This window comes from Oncorhynchus masou, chromosome 18, assembly GCF_036934945.1.
Source record: "Oncorhynchus masou masou isolate Uvic2021 chromosome 18, UVic_Omas_1.1, whole genome shotgun sequence".
In the NCBI taxonomy this organism is placed as follows: Eukaryota; Metazoa; Chordata; class Actinopteri; order Salmoniformes; family Salmonidae; genus Oncorhynchus; species Oncorhynchus masou.
This window is the reverse complement of record NC_088229.1, coordinates 77,676,056-77,696,792: the sequence shown is the minus strand read 5'-3', so window position 1 is coordinate 77,696,792 and position 20,737 is coordinate 77,676,056. Positions and strand designations below refer to the sequence as shown.

Genomic DNA, 20,737 nt, shown 5'->3' with positions numbered 1-20,737 from the left:
GCCCTCCAAACCCTGTGCTGACTGACGATCACATCTCAGAGCCCTCCAAACCCTGTGCTGACTGACGATCACATCTCAGAGCCCTCCAAACCCTGTGCTGACTGACGATCACATCTCAGAGCCCTCCAAACCCTGTGCTGACTGACGATCACATCTCAGAGCCCTCCAAACCCTGTGCTGACTGACGATCACATCTCAGAGCCCTCCAAACCCTGTGCTTAACCAATATCACTGGTCCCCCCCCTGACCTCTGTCTCTCTGCTATGTTACCGTCTCCTCTAGTGATGCGTCAGAATGTGAAACGTGCCACGCTAGACGAGGTGTTGGAGCTGATGGCTACAGGCTTCCTAAGGGGGGGGTCTGGCTTCCTGAAGAGCGGGGGGGAGATGCTGAAGGGAGGGGGCTCTGTCAGCAGGGAGGTGCGGGTGGGAGTCACACAGGTACGTAGAAGGCCCTCCCGTTTGGGTAGGTTGTTGAATAATAATAATGTGCTTGTTTGAGATGGACGACATCGCTGTCCGACTGTCGAATCACAGATCTACACATCACATTCATTACATTTACATTTAAGTCATTTAGCAGACGCTCTTATCCAGAGAAATTGGTGAATTCACCTTCTGACTTCATCCCCAGTAACTGATCATTCTGTGATGAAGAGGAGTGGTTCTGCCCAGTCAGACAGCTCAATCTGATCCCCTCAAACACGCTGGTTGGTGTGTGGTACCGGGGGAGTGGTACCAGTGATATTGGGGGGTGGGGGTGTGGTACCAGTGATAGTACCAGTGATACAGCGATATTGGGGGGGTGTGGTACCGGCGATAACACGCGATATGGTGGTGCGATATTGTGTGGTACCGATATTGGGGGGGTGTGGTACCGGCGATGGGGGTGTGAGTGGTGGGGGTGTGTGTGGTACCCAGTCAGATGTTGGGGGGTGTGTGGCTCAATGGGGGGGGTGTGTGGGGGCGATGTTGGGGGGTGTGTGGTACACGGCGATGTTGGGGGTGTGTGGTACCGGCGATGTTGGTGTGGTGCCGGCGATGTTGGGGGGTCAGACGATGCTTGGGGGGGTGTGTGGTACCCGATGTTGGGGGTGTGTGGTACCGGCGATGTTGGGGGGTGTGTGGTACGGCGATGTTGGGGGGTTGTGGTACAGTCAGACATGTTGGGGGGGGTGTGTGGTACCGGCGATGTTGGGGGGTGTGTGGTACCGGCGATGTTGGGGGGGTGTGGTCAAACACGATGTTGGGGGGGGTGTGTGGTACCGGCGATGTTGGGGGGTGTGTGTGTACCGGCGAGTCAGACAGGATGGTGTGTGTATCGATGTTGGGGGGGGGGTGTGTGGTACACGATGGTTGGGGGTGTGTGGTACCGCCCGATGGGGGGGGGGTGTGGTACCAGTGATGTTGGGGGGTGTGTGGTACCGGCGATATTGGGGGGGGGGATGTGTGTGGTACCAGCGATGTTGGGGGGTGTGTGGTACCAGCGATGTTGTGTGGGCGATGTTGGGGGGTGTGGGGGATGTTGGGGGGTGTGGTACCCCGATATTGGGGGTGTGTGGTACCAGTGATATTGGGGGGGGTGTGGTACCGCCGATATTGGGGGGGTGTGGTACCGCCGATATTGGGGGGTGTGGTACCGCCGATATTGGGGGGGGGGGGTGGTACCGCCGATATTGGGGGGGGTGTGGTACCGCCGATGTTGGGGGGGGGGTGTGTGGTACCGATGTTGGGGGGTGTGGGCCGATATTGGGGGGTGGTACCGGATGTTGGGGGGTGGGACCGCCGATATTGGGGGGGGTGGGGTACCGCCGATATTGGGGGGGGTGTGGTACCGCCGATATGGGGGGGGTGTGGGCCGATGTGTGTGGTACCGATGTTGGGGGGGTGTGGTACCGCCGATATTGGGGTGTGTGGTACGGCGATATTACCGGCGATGTTGGGGGGTGTGTGGTACCGGCGATATTGTGGGGGGTTGTGTGGTACCGGCGATATTGGGGGGGGGTGGTACCGCCGATATTGGGGGGTGTGTGGTATTGGGGGGGGTGTGGTACCGCCGATATTGGGGGGGTGTGGTACCGGCGATATTGGGGGGTGTGGTACCGATATTGTTGGGGGGGGTGTGGTACCGCGATATTGGGGGGGGGGGGTGGTGGTGGTGGTACCGCCGATATTGGGGGGGGTGGTACCGGATGTTGGGGGGTGGGTGGTACCGCCGATGTTGGGGGGGTGTGTGGTACCGCCGATGTTGGGGGGGGGTGTATACGCCGATGTTGGGGTGTGTGTGTGGTACCGCCGATGTTGGGGGGTGTGTGGTACCCCGATGTTGGGGGTGTGTGGGGCACCGCCGATGTGGGGGTGTGTGTGTGGTACCGGGCGTGTATTGGTACCGCCGATGTTGTGTGTGTGGTACCGCCGATGTTGGGGGGTGTGTGTGTGGTACCGGTACCGCGATGTTATTGGGGATGTTGGGGGGGGCGATGTGTGTGGTACCGGGGCGATATTGGGGGGTGTGTACCGGCGATTTTGGTACCGGGGCGATATTGGGGGGGGTGGTGATATTGGGGGTGTGTGGTACCGGGCGATATTGGGGGTGTGGACCGGGGTGTGGTACCGGGCGATATTGGGGGTGGTGGTACCGGCGATATTGTGGTATTGGGGGGATAATGGGGGGGGGTGGTGGTACCGGCGATATTGGGGGGTGGTGGGTGGTGGTACGGCGATATTGGGGTGGTACCGGGCGATATTGGGGGTGGGTGTGTGGTACCGGGCGATATTGGGGGGTGTGTGTGGTACCGATATTGGGGGGTGATGGTGGATATAACAAGGTGGTGATTGGGGGGGTGTGGTACCGGGGCGATAACAAGGTGGTGATGGTGATTATAACCGGGCGATTATTGGGGGTGTGTGGTGCGATATTGATGGTGATATTGGGGGGGTGGTACGGCGATATTGGGGTGGTACCGGCGATATTGGGGGGTGTGTGGATATTGGGGTGGTAGCGATATTGGGTGGGGGGGGTGGTGATGGTGGTGGTGATGGTGTTATAACAAGGTGGTGATGGTGTTATAACAAGGTGGTGATGGTGTTATAGCAAGGTGGTGATGGTGTTATAACAAGTTGATGATGGTGGTTATAGCAAGGGGGTGATGGTGTTATAACAAGGTGGTGATGGTGTTATAACCATTCATAACAAGTTGATGATGGTGTTATAACCATTCATAATAAGGTGATAATGTAATCGTGTAATGTTCCTTCTCTCCTCCAATAGGCATATGTTGTATTCGTGACCACGCTGGGCGGCCAGTGGCTGGAGCGGAACTTTGCCACGTTCCTGTCCCATGTCCTGGACCTGGTCAGCCACCCGCGGGCCACCCAGACACACGTGGAGGCGGTGAGTAGCATTATGCTGTCTATGCTAGGGAAGTTAGCATTGTGTTAGCATAACTATTGCTATGGGAGTTTTCAATGAAAATCACATAGCATTATGCTGTCCATGCTAGGGAAGTTAGCATGTTAGCATATATATATATATTCTAAAATCTGCATAAAACATTACATTTCCTACTGTTGGTGTGTTTTCATCAAACTTACTTTTTGCAGATAAAAGACTGTGTGTGATGACATAGTACACATAAAAATAACTTTTACCGTTAAATTCTCATGTACCGAATGAGAAATACAAGTTACATGGGTTTCCATGGCATTTTCAACTCATATACATAAAGAAGTAAATAACAGTGAATAATTACAGTAGAGGGGCTATATATGGGGGCAAAAACTGTTGAGAAGCCTTTTTGTCCTAGACTTGGCACTCCGGTACCGCTTGCCATGCGGTAGCAGAGAGAACAGACTATGACTGGGGTGGCTGGGGTCTTTGACAATTATTAGGGCCTTCCTCTGACACCGCCTGGTCTAGAGGTCCTGGATGGCAGGCAGCTTTGCCCCAGTGATGTACTGGGCCATATGCACTACCCTCTGTAGTGCCTTGCGGTCAGAGGCCGAGCAGTTGTCATACCAGGTAGTGATGCAACCAGTGGCTCTCGATGGTGCAGCTGTAGAACCTTTTGAGGATCTGAGTACCCATGCCAAATCTTTGTCGCTTTCTGAGGGGGATAGGCTTTGTCGTGCCCTCTTCACGACTGTCTTGGTGTGTTTGGACCATTCTAGTTTGTTGGTGATGTGGACACCAAGGAACTTGAAGCTCTCAACCTGCTCCACTACAGCCCCGTCGTGGAGAATGATGGTGTGCTCTGTCCTCCTTTTCCTGTAATCCACAATCATCTCCTTAGTCTTGGTTACGTTGAGCGATAGGTTGTTATTCTGGCACCACCCGGCCAGGTCTCTGACCTCCTCCCTATAGACTGTCTCGTCATTGTCGGTGATCAGGCCTACCACTGTTGTCATCAGTAAACTTAATGATGGTGGAGTCATGCCTGGCTGTGCAGTCGTGGGTGTACAGGGAGTACAGGAGGGGACTGAGCACGCACCCCTGGGGGGCCCCCATGTTGAGGATCAGCGTGGCAGATGTGTTGTTACCTACCCTCATCACCTGGGTGCGGCCAGTCAGGAAGTCCAGGATCCAGTTGCAGAGGGAGGTGTTTAGTCCCAGGGTCCTAAGCTTAGTGATGAGCTAAGCTAAGGATGTACTCTTTCTGTGTGCGTGTGTGTGTGTGTGTGTGTGTGTGTGTGTTAACACTAAAGGTGTGTGTGTGTGTGTGTGTGTGTGTTAACAGGTGTACTCCCGTCGCTGTGTGTCGTTCATGCTGCGCTCCACTCTGGGGGGGCTGCTAGGGGAGAAGGCCCAGATCGCTGCGGGGAAAGACATCTGCCAGGCTATCAGTAAACAGATGAGGGCTGTGGGTAAGGAGATAGATGGGGGGGAGATTTCACGGTTCAGAGCTTTACAGAGTAAGTACACATCCACCTTATTATTGCGTTTTAGTTCTCATAATTTAAGATATACTTCATTTAATTTGTTTAATTTGATCCTAATTTCTTATGATTTTACTTTTGATTCTTTTTCTTTCTTGTTTTCTCACAATTTGTACTTTTGTAAAGGGTCAAACACCAACTTCAACTTAGGTCCAGTCTCCCATTGACTAAGTGGAAGTTGGGGTTTTCCAACACACAAGCCTTTTTGTTTCTGTTTTTCCATCTCTCATTTTGGAGTGGGTGTGCTTTTGTTGTGTGGGCTTTTTGCTTGCTCTGCTCATCCTCTGACTCCACTGATCTCTCTCTCTCTCTCTCTCTCTCTCTCTCTCTCTCTCTCTCCTGTTCTCTCTCCTGTTCTCTCTCACCTGTTCTCTCTCTGTCTCTCTCTGTCTCTCTCTCTCTCTCTCTCTCTCATTTGTTCTTCTTTTTCTCATCTCAGCTCTTACCTCTGCTCGGAGGCACAGTTCTGCTGGTATTGACATTTTCTTACATCATACTAGCCTCCTCTCCAGCCATGCTAGGGCCTTATGCATCTCAAATGGTCCCTTACTTTCTATGTGGAGCCCCATAGAGCCCTGTGGGTGGTACACTAGGGAATAGGGTGCCATTTTGGATGCATCACAGCTTTTTCCAGAATGAGACTAACATTTTACTGCTACTACTATAGAGATTATAACCCATTAAAGACAGACTCTGTAAATCTCATGTTATTAAGTGATTATGAAATATCAAACTGTCGGGGCGACAAAACAAACCCAGGACAGACGTCATGTCAACAACTCCAGTCCTCGGGGGCCTGACATGACTCTACCACCCTGTAGCAGTCACATCTGTAGTCATGAAGTGCTTTAAAAGGCTGGTTATGGCACGCATCAACTCCATCATCCCAGACACCGTAGACCAGGGGTGGGCAACTCCAGTCCTCGGGGGCCTGATTTGGTGTCACAGTTTTGCCCCAGCTAACACACCTGACAACAATAATCACCTAATCATGATCTTCAGTTTGGAATGCGATGTGATTAATCAGCTGTGTTTTCTAGGGATGGAGAAGATGTGTTCTACCAATCAGGCCCTCGAGGACTGGCGTTGCCCACCCCTGATCTATACAGTTCAAGATGTTTTAAACCAGGGGGGGGGGGCATTTTATTTGGATCTGAGTCTGGCTTTAATATATGTACAGTAGATAGGGCAACTCTCCCAGAATTCCTTGTGTTTCCAGAAAATCTTGGTTGGAGGATTCCTAATTTTCTTCTTCCTTCCCCTGTAATATTCCAACCAGGATTTCTGGAAAACCAGGGATTTTCACGAAGTTTTCACAAAGTTGCTGAAATTGTGCAACTCAGTTGCCATTGCACACTCCCTATAGTGTAACTATACCCTGCTAACCTGTAAAAAGTATATCACATGACCTTGTTATAGAGATGAAAAGCAATTAACCAATTAACTCACACACTCAGCAAAAGCAAACCTTTTATCCCCCATGGGGAGCTTTTATAAAAAGCAAAACAAACATGAACTAATTGGTCTTTTTGTGTGTGACATCATTTGGTGTTGGAATTACTCCATCCTGTCATCATCATCACTTTTTTTTTTTTTTTTTTTTTTTTTTTTTTACAAAATAACCTCCAGATTCTTACTCTGTGATTCCCTCTGAAACCTTCTGTGTCAACTGTCGGTGTCAACTGGCCATCTTTCTACTCCAGTACCTGTCCAAAGTTTGGACACACCTTCTCATTCCAGGGGTTTTCTTCATTTTGTTACTATTTTTTTACATTGTAAACTTTGAAATAGCACATATGGAATCATGTAGTAACCAAAAAAGCGTTAAACAAATCAAAATATATTTTATTTTTGAGATTATTCAAAGTAGCCACCCTTTGCCTGTGTTTGAGCCAATTAGTTGTGTTGTGACAAGGTAGGGGTGGATTACAGAAGATAGCCCTATTTGGTAAAATACCAAATCCATATTATGGCAAGAACAGCTCAAATAAGCAAAGAGAAACGACAGTCCATCACTACTTTAAGACATGAAGGTCGGTCAATGTGGAACATTTGAATAACTTTTTAAGTTTCTTCAAGTGAGGTCGATAAAACCATCCAGCGCTATGATGAAACTGTCTCTCATGAGGACCGCCACAGGAAAGGAGAGGATAAATGTATTAGAGTTACCAGCCCAAATAAAGTAACAGACACATCTCAACATCAACTGTTCAGAGAAGACTCAATGAATCAGGCCTTCATGGTCTAATTGCTGCAAAGAAACCATTACTAAAGGACACCAATAAGAAGAAGAGACTTGCTTGGGCCAAGAAACACGAGCAATGGACATTAGACTGGTGGAAATTTGTCCTTTGGTCTGATGAGTCTAAATTTGAGATTTTTGGTTCCAACCGCCGTGTCTTTGTGAGATGCAGAGTAGGTGAATGGATGATCTCTGCATGTGTGGTTCCCACCATGAAGCATCTAGGAGGAGGTGTGATGGTGTGGGGGTGCTTTGCTGGTGACACTGTGGGATTTATTTAGAATTCAAGGCACACTTAACCAGCATGGCCACCACAGCATTCTGCAGTGATACACCATCCCATCTGGTTTGGGTTTAGTGGGACTATCATTTGTTTTTCAACACGACAATGACCCTCCAGGCTGTGTAAGGGCTATTTGACCAAGAAGGAGAGTGCTGCATCAGATGACCTGGCCTCCACAATCACCTGACCTCAACCCAATTGAGATGGTTTGGGATGAGTTGGCTCGCAGAGTGAAGGAAAAGCAGCCAACAAGTGCTCAGCACATGTGGGAACTCCTTCAAGACTGTTGGAAAAGCATTCCAGGTGAAGCTGGTTGAGAGAATGCCAAGAGAACAAAGCTATCATCAAGGCAAAGGGTTGCTACTAAAATATAAAAAATATGTTGATTTGACTAACACTTGTTTTGGTTACTACATGTGTGCAAAGCTGTCATCAAGGCAAAGGGTCTAAAATATATTTTGTTTTATCACTTTTTTGGTTCCTACATGATTCCATATGTGTTATTTCATAGTTGTGATGTCTTCACTATTATTCTACAATGTAGAACATAGTAAAAATAAAGAACCCTTGAATGAGTAGGTGTGTCCAAACTTTTGACTAAATATATAAATAAATATATAAAAAATATATCCCATTTAGCAGACGCTTTTGTCCAAAGCGACTTACAAGTCGGCTGGGGCCACTACTTTTTTTTTTTTTTTTTACATATGGGTGGCCCCAGCGGGAATCGAACCCACGACGCTTGGCGTTGCAAGCGCCATGCTCTACCGACTGAGCCACACAGGACCCACTAGTACTGTATATCATAGAAAACAACATCATTTCAACCTACTGAGCTCTGAGGGTTTTAATTCATCATAGGAACCGTCTCGAATGAGACTAAAGTAAGAGGGGAAAACGTATCTATTAAAGCCAATACATTTCATAAATCCAGATGTCTTGCCGATCTTTCGCCAGCAGAGAAACCATGGCAGATGTCCTATTTGATGCAAACTCCCAGCCATATTTGATGTGGGTTCATTAAATGTCCCGGTGATGATGAATCCTCAGACCTTTGTGCTGTCTGTCTTAATGCTGATATTTAGTACTGCTAATGCATGATAATAATATAGATGTATTACAATGTCCCTGTTACCTGTTAGCTAGAGGTTGCCTGTTAGCTAGAGGTTGCCTGTTAGCTGTTAGCTAGAGGTTACCTGTTAGCTAGAGGTTGCCTGTTAGCTAGAGGTTGCCTGTTAGCTGTTAGCTAGAGGTTGCCTGTTAGCTAGAGGTTGCCTGTTAGCTAGAGGTTGCCTGTTAGCTAGAGGTTGCCTGTTAGCTAGAGGTTGCCTTTTAGCTGTTAGCTAGAGGTTGCCTGTTAGCTAGAGGTTGCCTGTTAGCCTGAGGTTGCCTGTTAGCCGTTAGCCTGAGGTTGCCTGTTAGCCGTTAGCCTGAGGTTGCCTGTTAGCCGTTAGCCTGAGGTTGCCTGTTAGCCTGTTAGCTAGCTGTTGAGCTAGAGGTTGCCTGTTTAGCTTGAGGTTGCCCGTTACCTGTTAGTTGGTTACCTGTTAGCTAGAGGTTGCCTGTTACCTGTTAGTTACCAGAGGTTGCCGGTTACCTGTTAGCCAGAGGTTGCCTGTTACCTGTTAGCCAGAGGTTGCCGGTTACCTGTTAGCCAGAGGTTGCCGGTTACCTGTTAGCCAGAGGTTGCCTGTTACCTGTTAGCCAGAGGTTGCCTTAGCTAGAGATTCCTTGAAGTTTATTAAACGATAATACAAATGAGTCATCTTGACAATGTGCTCAAAACTACTTTGGCCCCTCTTCCTCCTTCCCTCTCCTGTCTCCCTCTCTTCTTCTCTCTTCTCTCCCTCCTCCTTCCCCTCCTCCTTCTCCTCCCTCCTTCCCCTCTCCTCTTCTCTCCTCCCTCCTCCTTCCCTCCTCCCTGCCTCCTCCTTCCCTCTCCTCCACTCCATCCTCCTTCCCTCCTCCTGCCTCCTCCTTCCCTCTCATTCCCTCCTCCTCCCTCCTCCCTCCTTCCCTCTCCTCCATCCTCCTTCCCTCCTCCTGCCTCCTCCTTCCCCTCCTTCCCTCTCCTCCCTCCTCCTGCCTCCTCCTTCCCTCTCCTCCATCCTCCTTCCCTCCTCCTGCCCTCTCCACCCCTGCCCCTCCTCCTCCTCCTCCCCTCCTCCCTCCTCCTGCCCTCTCCTCCCTCCCTCCTGCCCTGCCCTCCTCCACCCTCTCCCTCTCTTCCCTCCTCCCTCTCTCTCTTCCCTCCACCTTCTCTCTCCTCTCCCGCTCCAGAGGCAGTAGTGAATGACACCAGTGGAGAGAACAAGGCAGGAGCAGCTGATGTTTCTGCCAGTCAACACGTGATGGTCTGTGCCCTCAAAGAGCTGGGCAGCCTGGTGCAGAGTCTTAGTGCCACATCCTCACCGCTCATACAGGAACCCTCCATTGGTAGGACATTACACAGAACACACACCATGCAGCACACACACACACAGGATATACTATACACACACACACACACACACACACACACACACACACACACACACCACACACACACTGGATATACTACACACACACACACACACCACACACACTGGATATACTATACACACACACACACACCACACACACACTGGATATACTATACACACACACACACACACACACACACACACTGGATATACTATACACACACACACACACACTGGATATACTATACACACACACACACACACACACACACACACACACACACACTCGATATACTATACACACACACACACACACACACACACACACTGGATATACTATACACACACACACACACACACACACACACACACACACACACACACACACACACACACTGGATATACTATACACACACACACACACACACACTGGATATACTATACACACACACACACACACACACACACACACACACACACACACACACACACACTGGATATACACACACACACACACACACACACACACACACACACACACTGGATGTACTATACACACACACACACACTGGATGTACTATACACACACACACACACACACACACTGGATGTACTATACACACACACACTGTACACACACTGGATGTACTATTCACACACACACACACTTGATAATGTAATGTGAGGTCCTCACAAGTATACAATTATAGGGTAGTCATAAGTAACCCTGACCCCTGACCTCTCAGGTCTCCTGGAGACGGTCTCCTCTGTGCTGCTCCACCCCAGCATGGCGGCCCGTCTGGCTGCGGCCTGGTGTTTACGCTGCGTTGCCGTGGCGCTGCCCTATCAGCTGACTCCGCTGCTGGAGCGCTGTGCGGAGCGCATCAACAACCTGAAGAGCTCTCCAGAGGCCGTCAGCGGCTACAGCTTCGCCGTGGCTGCTCTGCTGGGCGGCGTGCACCAGTGTCCTCTGGGAGTACCACATTCTAAGGGGAAGGTATGTACCCGTTTTGTCTGACCCATTTCCCTCGGTCCACACCTAAGAGACCGATCCAATTTGTGATGCCGAGAACGTGGACGGAATTACGGAATCCAGACATTAAAACTCAATTCAACAATATAATAAAATGTATTGACCCAAGCGGGGAATCGACTAGACGTATTGACCCTAGAGAGGAATCAACTAAATGTATTGACCCTAGCAGGGAATCAACTAAATGTATTGACCCTAGAGAGGAATCAACTAAATGTATTGACCCTAGTGAGGAATCAACTAAATGTATTGACCCTAGTGAGGAATCAACTAAATGTATTGACCCTAGTGGGGAATCAACTAAATGTATTGACCCTAGTGGGGAATCAACTAAATGTATTGACCCTAGTGAGGAATCGACTAAATGTATTGACCCTAGTGGGGAATCGACTAGACGTATTGACCCTAGTGGGGAATCGACTAGACGTATTGACCCCAGCGGGGAATCGACTAGATGTATTGACCCCAGTGGGGAATCGACTAGACGTAGGGAATCGACTAGATGTATTGACCCCAGTGGGGAATCGACTAGATGTATTGACCCCAGTGGGGAATCGACTAGACGTATTGACCCCAGCGGGGAATCGACTAGACGTATTGACCCCAGCGGGGAATCGACTAGACGTATTGACCCCAGCGGGGAATCGACTAGACGTATTGACCCCAGTGGGGGATCGACTAGACGTATTGACCCCAGCGGGGAATCGACTAGACGTATTGACCCCAGTGGGGGATCGACTAGACGTAGGGAATCGACTAGACGTATTGACCCCAGCGGGGAATCGACTAGACGTATTGACCCCAGCGGGGGATCGACTAGACGTATTGACCCCAGCGGGGAATCGACTAGACGTATTGACCCCAGCGGGGAATCGACTAGACGTATTGACCTTTCTGCTACTTGCCGAAGGGGCAACGAGATGCCCGTCTGTCTGTGCAGGGGGGTATCTGTACTTTACTAGTTATATTTGTGAAAACATTTTACTTCACTGCATTCCTAAAGAAAATAATATACTTTTTACTCCGTACATTTTCCCCTGACACCCAAAAGTACTCATTACATTTTTAATGCTTAGCAGGACAGGAAAATGGCCCAATTTCACACACTAATCAAGAGAACATCCCTTCCTGCTCTGATCTTGGTGTGCCCCTGGCTATCCGCCAATAACAAAAAATAATTGCGCCATCTAGTTTGCCTAATAGATGGAATTTCAAATGATTTATATATTTACTTTTAATACTTCAGTATATTTAAAACCAAACTACTTTTAAGAGTTTTACTCAGGTAGTATTTTACTGGGTAACTTTCCCCCTACCCCCGAGCACCAAGCCCCTACCCCCGAGCACCAAACCCCTACCCCCGAGCACCAATTCCGAGCACCATTAAGGTGTATTTTAGTCACGTGTGACAGTTGGGTCCTTTTTCCACCATTGAGGTGGTGCGTGACTCTACCGCTAACCGTTAGCGATGATGCTAATGAAAGGTTTGCTGGTAGTGGAAAAACTTCCCCGAAAAACCTTCTGAGTTAAATGTTAACTACTTAGTAGTTTACGACGACCTGGCAGAATAATTATCATGATTCATTTATTCAACCCATGGGGTATTTGTTGTGTAAACTCCACCACTACACAGACACTGATAAACAACAGCCTCTTGCTACGTGAACACTGGAATTAAAGGGGACTACACCAAAACATCCACATGTTTCAGACATCAAAAGTGTTCTCCTGGTTTGTTTTACGCTTTTTTGTGGACTTAAATTATCCCATTTTTTATTTTATTTTCAACAACATCAATGAAGTGTGATTTTAACAGTGAACCCTCCCAATAATGTCTCTGTTCGCTCTGGTGTTATATACTCTAATCTCTCTCTCTTCTCTCTGGTGTTATATACTCTAATCTCTCTCTGTTCTCTCTGGTGTTATATACTCTAATCTCTCTCTGTTCTCTCTGGTGTTATATACTCTAATCTCTCTCTGTTCTCTCTGGTGTTATATACTCTAATCTCTCTCTGTTCTCTCTGGTGTTATATACTCTAATCTCTCTCTATTCTCTCTGGTGTTATATACTCTAATCTCTCTCTGGTGTTATATACTCTAATCTCTCTCTGTTCTCTCTGGTGTTATATACTCTAATCTCTCTCTGTTCTCTCTGGTGTTATATACTCTAATCTCTGTCTGTTCTCTCTATTCTCTCTGGTGTTATATACTCTAATCTCTGTCTGTTCTCTCTATTCTCTCTGGTGTTATATACTCTAATCTCTCTCTGTTCTCTCTGTTCTCTCTGGTGTTATATACTCTGGTGTTAATCTCTCTCTGTTCTCTCTGGTGTTATATACTCTAATCTCTGTCTGTTCTCTTTTGGTGTTATATACTCTAATCTCTGTCTGTTCTCTCTGGTGTTATATACTCTAATCTCTCTCTATTCTCTCTGGTGTTATATACTCTAATCTCTCTCTGGTGTTATATACTCTAATCTCTCTCTGTTCTCTCTGGTGTTATATACTCTAATCTCTCTCTGGTGTTATATACTCTAATCTCTCTCTGTTCTCTCTGGTGTTATATACTCTAATCTCTGTTCTGTTCTCTCTGTTCTCTCTGGTGTTATATACTCTAATCTCTCTCTGTACTCTGTTGTTATATACTCTAATCTCTCTGGTGTTATATACTCTAATCTCTCTCTGTTCTCTCTGGTGTTATATACTCTAATCTCTGTCTGTTCTCTCTATTCTCTCTGGTGTTATATACTCTAATCTCTGTCTGTTCTCTCTGGTGTTATATACTCTAATCTCTCTGTTCTCTGGTGTTATATCTCTAATCTCTCTCTGTTCTGGTGTTATATACTCTAATCTCTCTCTGTTCTCTCTGGTGTTATATACTCTAATCTCTGTCTGTTCTCTCTGTTCTCTCTGGTGTTATATACTCTAATCTCTTTCTCTGTTCTCTCTGGTGTTATATACTCTAATCTCTCTCTGTTCTCTCTGGTGTTATATACTCTAATCTCTCTCTGTTCTCTCTGGTGTTATATACTCTAATCTCTGTCTGTTCTCTTTTGGTGTTATATACTCTAATCTCTCTCTGTTCTCTCTGGTGTTATATACTCTAATCTCTGTCTGTTCTCTCTGGTGTTATATACTCTAATCTCTGTCTGTTCTAGCTGGTGTTATATACTCTAATCTCTGTTCTCTCTGTTCTAGCTGGTGTTATATACTCTAATCTCTCTCTGTTCTAGCTGGTGGTATATACTCTAATCTCTCTCTGTTCTAGCTGGTGGTATATACTCTAATCTCTCTCTGTTCTCTCTGGTGTTATATACTCTAATCTCTGTCTGTTCTCTCTGTTCTAGCTGGTGGTATATACTCTAATCTCTCTCTGTTCTAGCTGGTGGTATATACTCTAATCTCTCTCTGTTCTAGCTGGTGTGTTATATACTCTAATCTCTCTCTGTTCTAGCTGGTGTTATATACTCTAATCTCTGTCTGTTCTCTCTGGTGTTATATACTCTAATCTCTGTCTGTTCTCTCTGTTCTAGCTGGTGTATATACTCTAATCTCTCTCTGTTCTAGCTGGTGGTATATACTCTAATCTCTGTCTGTTCTAGCTGGTGGTATATACTCTAATCTCTGTCTGTTCTAGCTGGTGGTATATACTCTAATCTCTCTCTGTTCTAGCTGGTGTTATATACTCTAATCTCTCTCTGTTCTAGCTGGTGTTATATACTCTAATCTCTGTCTGTTCTCTCTGGTGTTATATACTCTAATCTCTGTCTGTTCTCTCTGTTCTAGCTGGTGTTATATACTCTAATCTCTCTCTGTTCTAGCTGGTGTTATATACTCTAATCTCTCTCTGTTCTAGCTGGTGTTATATACTCTAATCTCTGTCTGTTCTCTCTGGTGTTATATACTCTAATCTCTGTCTGTTCTCTGTCTGTTCTAGCTGGTGTTATATACTCTAATCTCTCTCTGTTCTAGCTGGTGTTATATACTCTAATCTCTGTCTGTTCTAGCTGGTGGTATATACTCTAATCTCTGTCTGTTCTAGCTGGTGTTATATACTCTAATCTCTGTCTGTTCTAGCTGGTGTTATATACTCTAATCTCTGTCTGTTCTAGCTGGTGTTATATACTCTAATCTCTGTCTGTTCTCTCTGTTCTAGCTGGTGGTATATACTCTAATCTCTCTCTGTTCTAGCTGGTGTTATATACTCTAATCTCTGTCTGTTCTAGCTGGTGGTATATACTCTAATCTCTGTCTGTTCTAGCTGGTGTTATATACTCTAATCTCTGTCTGTTTCTCTGTTCTAGCTGGTGTTATATACTCTAATCTCTCTCTGTTCTAGCTGGTGTTATATACTCTAATCTCTGTCTGTTCTAGCTGGTGGTTATATACTCTAATCTCTGTCTGTTCTCTCTGGTGTTATATACTCTAATCTCTGTCTGTTCTAGCTGGTGTTATATACTCTAATCTCTCTCTGTTCTCTCTGTTCTAGCTGGTGTTATATACTCTAATCTCTCTCTGTTCTAGCTGGTGGTATATACTCTAATCTCTCTCTGTTCTAGCTGGTGGTATATACTCTAATCTCTGTCTGTTCTAGCTGGTGTTATATACTCTAATCTCTGTCTGTTCTCTCTGTTCTAGCTGGTGGTATATACTCTAATCTCTGTCTGTTCTAGCTGGTGTTATATACTCTAATCTCTGTCTGTTCTAGCTGGTGTTATATACTCTAATCTCTCTCTGTTCTAGCTGGTGGTATATACTCTAATCTCTCTCTGTTCTCTCTGGTGTTATATACTCTAATCTCTGTCTGTTCTAGCTGGTGTTATATACTCTAATCTCTGTCTGTTCTAGCTGGTGGTATATACTCTAATCTCTGTCTGTTCTAGCTGGTGTTATATACTCTAATCTCTGTCTGTTCTAGCTGGTGTTATATACTCTAATCTCTGTCTGTCTCTATTCTCTCTGGTGTTTATACTCTAATCTCTGTCTGTTCTCTCTATTCTCTCTGGTGTTATATACTCTAATCTCTGTCTGTTCTAGCTGGTGTTATATACTGTAATCTCTGTCTGTTCTAGCTGGTGTTATATACTCTAATCTCTGTCTGTTCTAGCTGGTGTTATATACTCTAATCTCTGTCTGTTCTAGCTGGTGGTATATACTCTAATCTCTGTCTGTTCTAGCTGGTGGTATATACTCTAATCTCTCTCTCTGTTCTAGCTGGTGGTATATACTCTAATCTCTGTCTGTTCTAGCTGGTGGTATATACTCTAATCTCTGTCTGTTCTAGCTGGTGGTATATACTCTAATCTCTCTCTGTTCTAGCTGGTGGTATATACTCTAATCTCTGTCTGTTCTAGCTGGTGGTATATACTCTAATCTCTGTCTGTTCTAGCTGGTGGTATATACTCTAATCTCTGTCTGTTCTAGCTGGTGGTATATACTCTAATCTCTGTCTGTTCTAGCTGGTGGTATATACTCTAATCTCTGTCTGTTCTAGCTGGTGGTATATACTCTAATCTCTGTCTGTTCTAGCTGGTGGTATATACTCTAATCTCTGTCTGTTCTAGCTGGTGGTATATACTCTAATCTCTGTCTGTTCTAGCTGGTGGTATATACTCTAATCTCTGTCTGTTCTAGCTGGTGGTATATACTCTAATCTCTGTCTGTTCTAGCTGGTGGTATATACTCTAATCTCTCTCTGTTCTAGCTGGTGGTATATACTCTAATCTCTCTCTGTTCTAGCTGGTGGTATATACTCTAATCTCTGTCTGTTCTAGCTGGTGTTATATACTCTAATCTCTCTCTGTTCTAGCTGGTGGTATATACTCTAATCTCTGTCTGTTCTAGCTGGTGTTATATACTCTAATCTCTCTCTGTTCTAGCTGGTGGTATATACTCTAATCTCTGTCTGTTCTAGCTGGTGGTATATACTCTAATCTCTGTCTGTTCTAGCTGGTGGTATATACTCTAATCTCTGTCTGTTCTAGCTGGTGGTATATACTCTAATCTCTGTCTGTTCTAGCTGGTGGTATATACTCTAATCTCTGTCTGTTCTAGCTGGTGGTATATACTCTAATCTCTGTCTGTTCTAGCTGGTGGTATATACTCTAATCTCTGTCTGTTCTAGCTGGTGGTATATACTCTAATCTCTGTCTGTTCTAGCTGGTGTTATATTCTCTAATCTCTGTCTGTACTCTCTATTCTCTCTGGTGTTATATACTCTAATCTCTGTCTGTTCTCTCTATTCTCTCTGGTGTTATATACTCTAATCTCTGTCTGTTCTAGCTGGTGGTATATACTCTAATCTCTGTCTGTTCTAGCTGGTGGTATATACTCTAATCTCTGTCTGTTCTAGCTGGTGTTATATACTCTAATCTCTGTCTGTTCTAGCTGGTGTTATATACTCTAATCTCTGTCTGTTCTAGCTGGTGGTATATACTCTAATCTCTCTCTGTTCTAGCTGGTGGTATATACTCTAATCTCTGTCTGTTCTAGCTGGTGGTATATACTCTAATCTCTGTCTGTTCTAGCTGGTGGTATATACTCTAATCTCTCTCTGTTCTAGCTGGTGGTATATACTCTAATCTCTGTCTGTTCTAGCTGGTGGTATATACTCTAATCTCTGTCTGTTCTAGCTGGTGGTATATACTCTAATCTCTGTCTGTCTGTTCTAGCTGGTGGTATATACTCTAATCTCTGTCTGTTCTAGCTGGTGGTATATACTCTAATCTCTGTCTGTTCTAGCTGGTGGTATATACTCTAATCTCTGTCTGTTCTAGCTGGTGGTATATACTCTAATCTCTGTCTGTTCTAGCTGGTGGTATATACTCTAATCTCTGTCTGTTCTAGCTGGTGGTATATACTCTAATCTCTGTCTGTTCTAGCTGGTGGTATATACTCTAATCTCTGTCTGTTCTAGCTGGTGGTATATACTCTAATCTCTGTCTGTTCTAGCTGGTGGTATATACTCTAATCTCTGTCTGTTCTAGCTGGTGGTATATACTCTAATCTCTCTCTGTTCTAGCTGGTGGTATATACTCTAATCTCTGTCTGTTCTAGCTGGTGGTATATACTCTAATCTCTCTCTGTTCTAGCTGGTGGTATATACTCTAATCTCTGTCTGTTCTAGCTGGTGGTATATACTCTAATCTCTGTCTGTTCTAGCTGGTGGTATATACTCTAATCTCTGTCTGTTCTAGCTGGTGGTATATACTCTAATCTCTGTCTGTTCTAGCTGGTGGTATATACTCTAATCTCTGTCTGTTCTAGCTGGTGGTATATACTCTAATCTCTGTCTGTTCTAGCTGGTGGTATATACTCTAATCTCTGTCTGTTCTAGCTGGTGGTATATACTCTAATCTCTGTCTGTTCTAGCTGGTGGTATATACTCTAATCTCTCTCTGTTCTAGCTGGTGGTATATACTCTAATCTGTCTCTGTTCTAGCTGGTGGTATATACTCTAATCTTTCTCTGTTCTCTCTGTTCTAGCTGGTGGTGAGCATAGCTGAGGATTTGCTCTGTTCTAGCCCAGAACAGCCGTCTTTCTCTGCAGAGAACCCAGGCTGGATGGCTGCTGCTGGTGGCACTAATGTCTCTGGGTGGAGTTAGTTCCCTAGCTGCTACCCCTAGCCCCTTAACACCTATCCCCCTAGCCCCTAACACCAAACCCCTCCCCGAGCACCAAACCCCTACCCCCGAGCACCAAACCCCTACCCCCGAGCACCAAACCCCTACCCCGAGCACCAAACCCCTACCCCGAGCACCAAACCCCTACCCCGAGCACCAAACCCCTACCCCGAGCACCAAGCTCCTACCCCGAGCACCAAGCTCCTACCCCGAGCACCAAGCTCCTACCCCGAGCACCAAGCTCCTACCCCCGAGCACCAAGCTCCTACCCCTGAGCACCAAGCCCCTACCCGAACACCAAGCCCCTACCCGAACACCAAGCCCCTACTGGAACACCAAACCCCTAACCCCTACCCCCTAACAACAAACCCCTAACCCCTAACCCCTAGCACCAAACCCCTACCCCCTAACAACAAACCCCTAGCACCAAACCCTAGTCCAACACCAAACCCCTAGCACCAAACCCCTACCCCCTAACCCCAAGCCCCTAGCCCCTAACCCCTAGCACCTAACCCCTAGTCCAACACCAAACCCCTAACCCCTAGTCCAACACCAAACCCCTAGTCCAACACCAAACCCCTAACCCCTACTGACCCAGGCTGAGGCCCCATGCTGGCCCCAGTTGGCCCACTGTTCTGTCTCCTTACATTTAGCTGGTTTTTCAGCTGCTCCTCCATATGTTCTGTGTCGTTCTTCATTCCTCCCAGTCAGCTGAAGCAGCCCAGAGTGTTTTATCTTTCTTCACATTGACAGGGTGTAATGGCCCAACACGACAACTTGTTTGGTCTCCAGCGCCTGTCCTAACACTTGTTATTTGTGAACCTGACGTTCTAGTGTCCAGGCCCGTCCCTGGTCCGCTATCACCTTCCCAAGATGCTGCTGCTGTGGAGGAATGTGTTCCCCCGTTCCCAGAAAGAGATGGAGGCAGAGAAGACTAGAGGAGACAGCTTCACCTGGCAGGTTACACTGGAGGGACGTGCTGGGGCACTCTGTGGTAGGGAGACATGCTCTTCACTACGGTCATGTGTGGCTTGTCACTCTGGATCCCAAGGAGTTTTGCTTTATCTGAAATGTCCCCCTCTCTCTCTCCTCTCCTCCCTTTCATTCTCCTCTCCTCTCACTCTCTCCCCCTCTCTCTGTCTCTCCCTCTTCCTCTCTCCCCTTGTCTCTCTCCTCCCTCTCTCTTCCTCTCCCCCTTGTGGTGTTCTATCCTCCCTCTCTCCTCCTCTCCTCCCTTTCATTCTCCTCTCTCTCTCTCTCTTCTCCCCCTCTCTCTCTCCCCTCTCCTCTGTTCCCTCTTCCTCTCCCCCTTGTCTCTCTCCTCCTCTCCTCCCTTTCATTCTCCTCTTCTCACTCTTCTCCCCCCTCTCTCTCTCCCCTCTCCTCTGTTCCCTCTTCCTCTCCCCCTTGTCTCTCTCCTCCCTCTCCTCCTCTCCTCCTTTTCATTCTCCTTTCTCTCTTTCTCTCTTTCTCTCTCTCTTCTCTCTCTTTCTCTCTCCTCAAGCCATGCGTAGCTTTGTGGCCCATTGTCCTGAGCTGCTGACAGAGGATGTGATCCGCAGGCTGATGACACCTATCGAGTGCGCCATGACCATGATGTCACAGTGAGTATGATTGATTTGACTGACTGACCTGGGGGCGGGGGTACATCCCTCCCCTCCCGACCGGTTGTTGTTGTTTATAATGATTATGTTGTTGCTGTTTATTATGTTGTTTATTATGGTGTTTATGATGATTATGTTGTTTATCATGTTGTTGTTGTTTATTATGTTGTTTATTATGTTGTTTATGATGATTTTGTTGTTTATTATGTTGTTTATGATGATGTTGTTGTTTATTATGTTGTTGTTTATGATGATTATGTTGTTTATGATGATTTTGTTGTTTATTATGTTGTTATTGTTTATTATGTTGTTGTTTATTATGTTGTTGTTTATCCTCAGTGTCCCGTCGGTCATCAAGGTGCATGGCACCCATCTGAAAGCCAGTGCAGCTATGGTGAGGCTGAGACTCTACGACATCTTGGCTCTGCTTCCCCCGAAGACATACGAAGGTACCGACTGGAGGAAATATTACCAGACTTCTTAATTAGGCTTCGATCCAACCACTGGTGTTGAGGTGTTAGTCCTATAGGGCTGGTTTACCGCACCCCGGTTTAAGC

At 46.4% G+C, this 20,737-nt stretch overlaps 1 protein-coding gene across 1 annotated transcript in view; it reads left to right on the top strand.

Annotated features, from left to right (window-relative positions):
• heatr5b (HEAT repeat containing 5B) overlaps positions 1 to 20,737 on the top strand; it is a 73,347-nt gene that overhangs the window by 10,006 nt on the left and 42,604 nt on the right. The window contains 10 exon segments of the mRNA XM_064924504.1: positions 283 to 440; positions 3,271 to 3,393; positions 4,736 to 4,862; positions 9,740 to 9,895; positions 10,668 to 10,918; positions 18,439 to 18,467; positions 18,469 to 18,548; positions 19,418 to 19,570; positions 20,081 to 20,180; positions 20,520 to 20,629. Coding sequence (XP_064780576.1) covers positions 283 to 440; positions 3,271 to 3,393; positions 4,736 to 4,862; positions 9,740 to 9,895; positions 10,668 to 10,918; positions 18,439 to 18,467; positions 18,469 to 18,548; positions 19,418 to 19,570; positions 20,081 to 20,180; positions 20,520 to 20,629 — 1,287 coding nt within the window.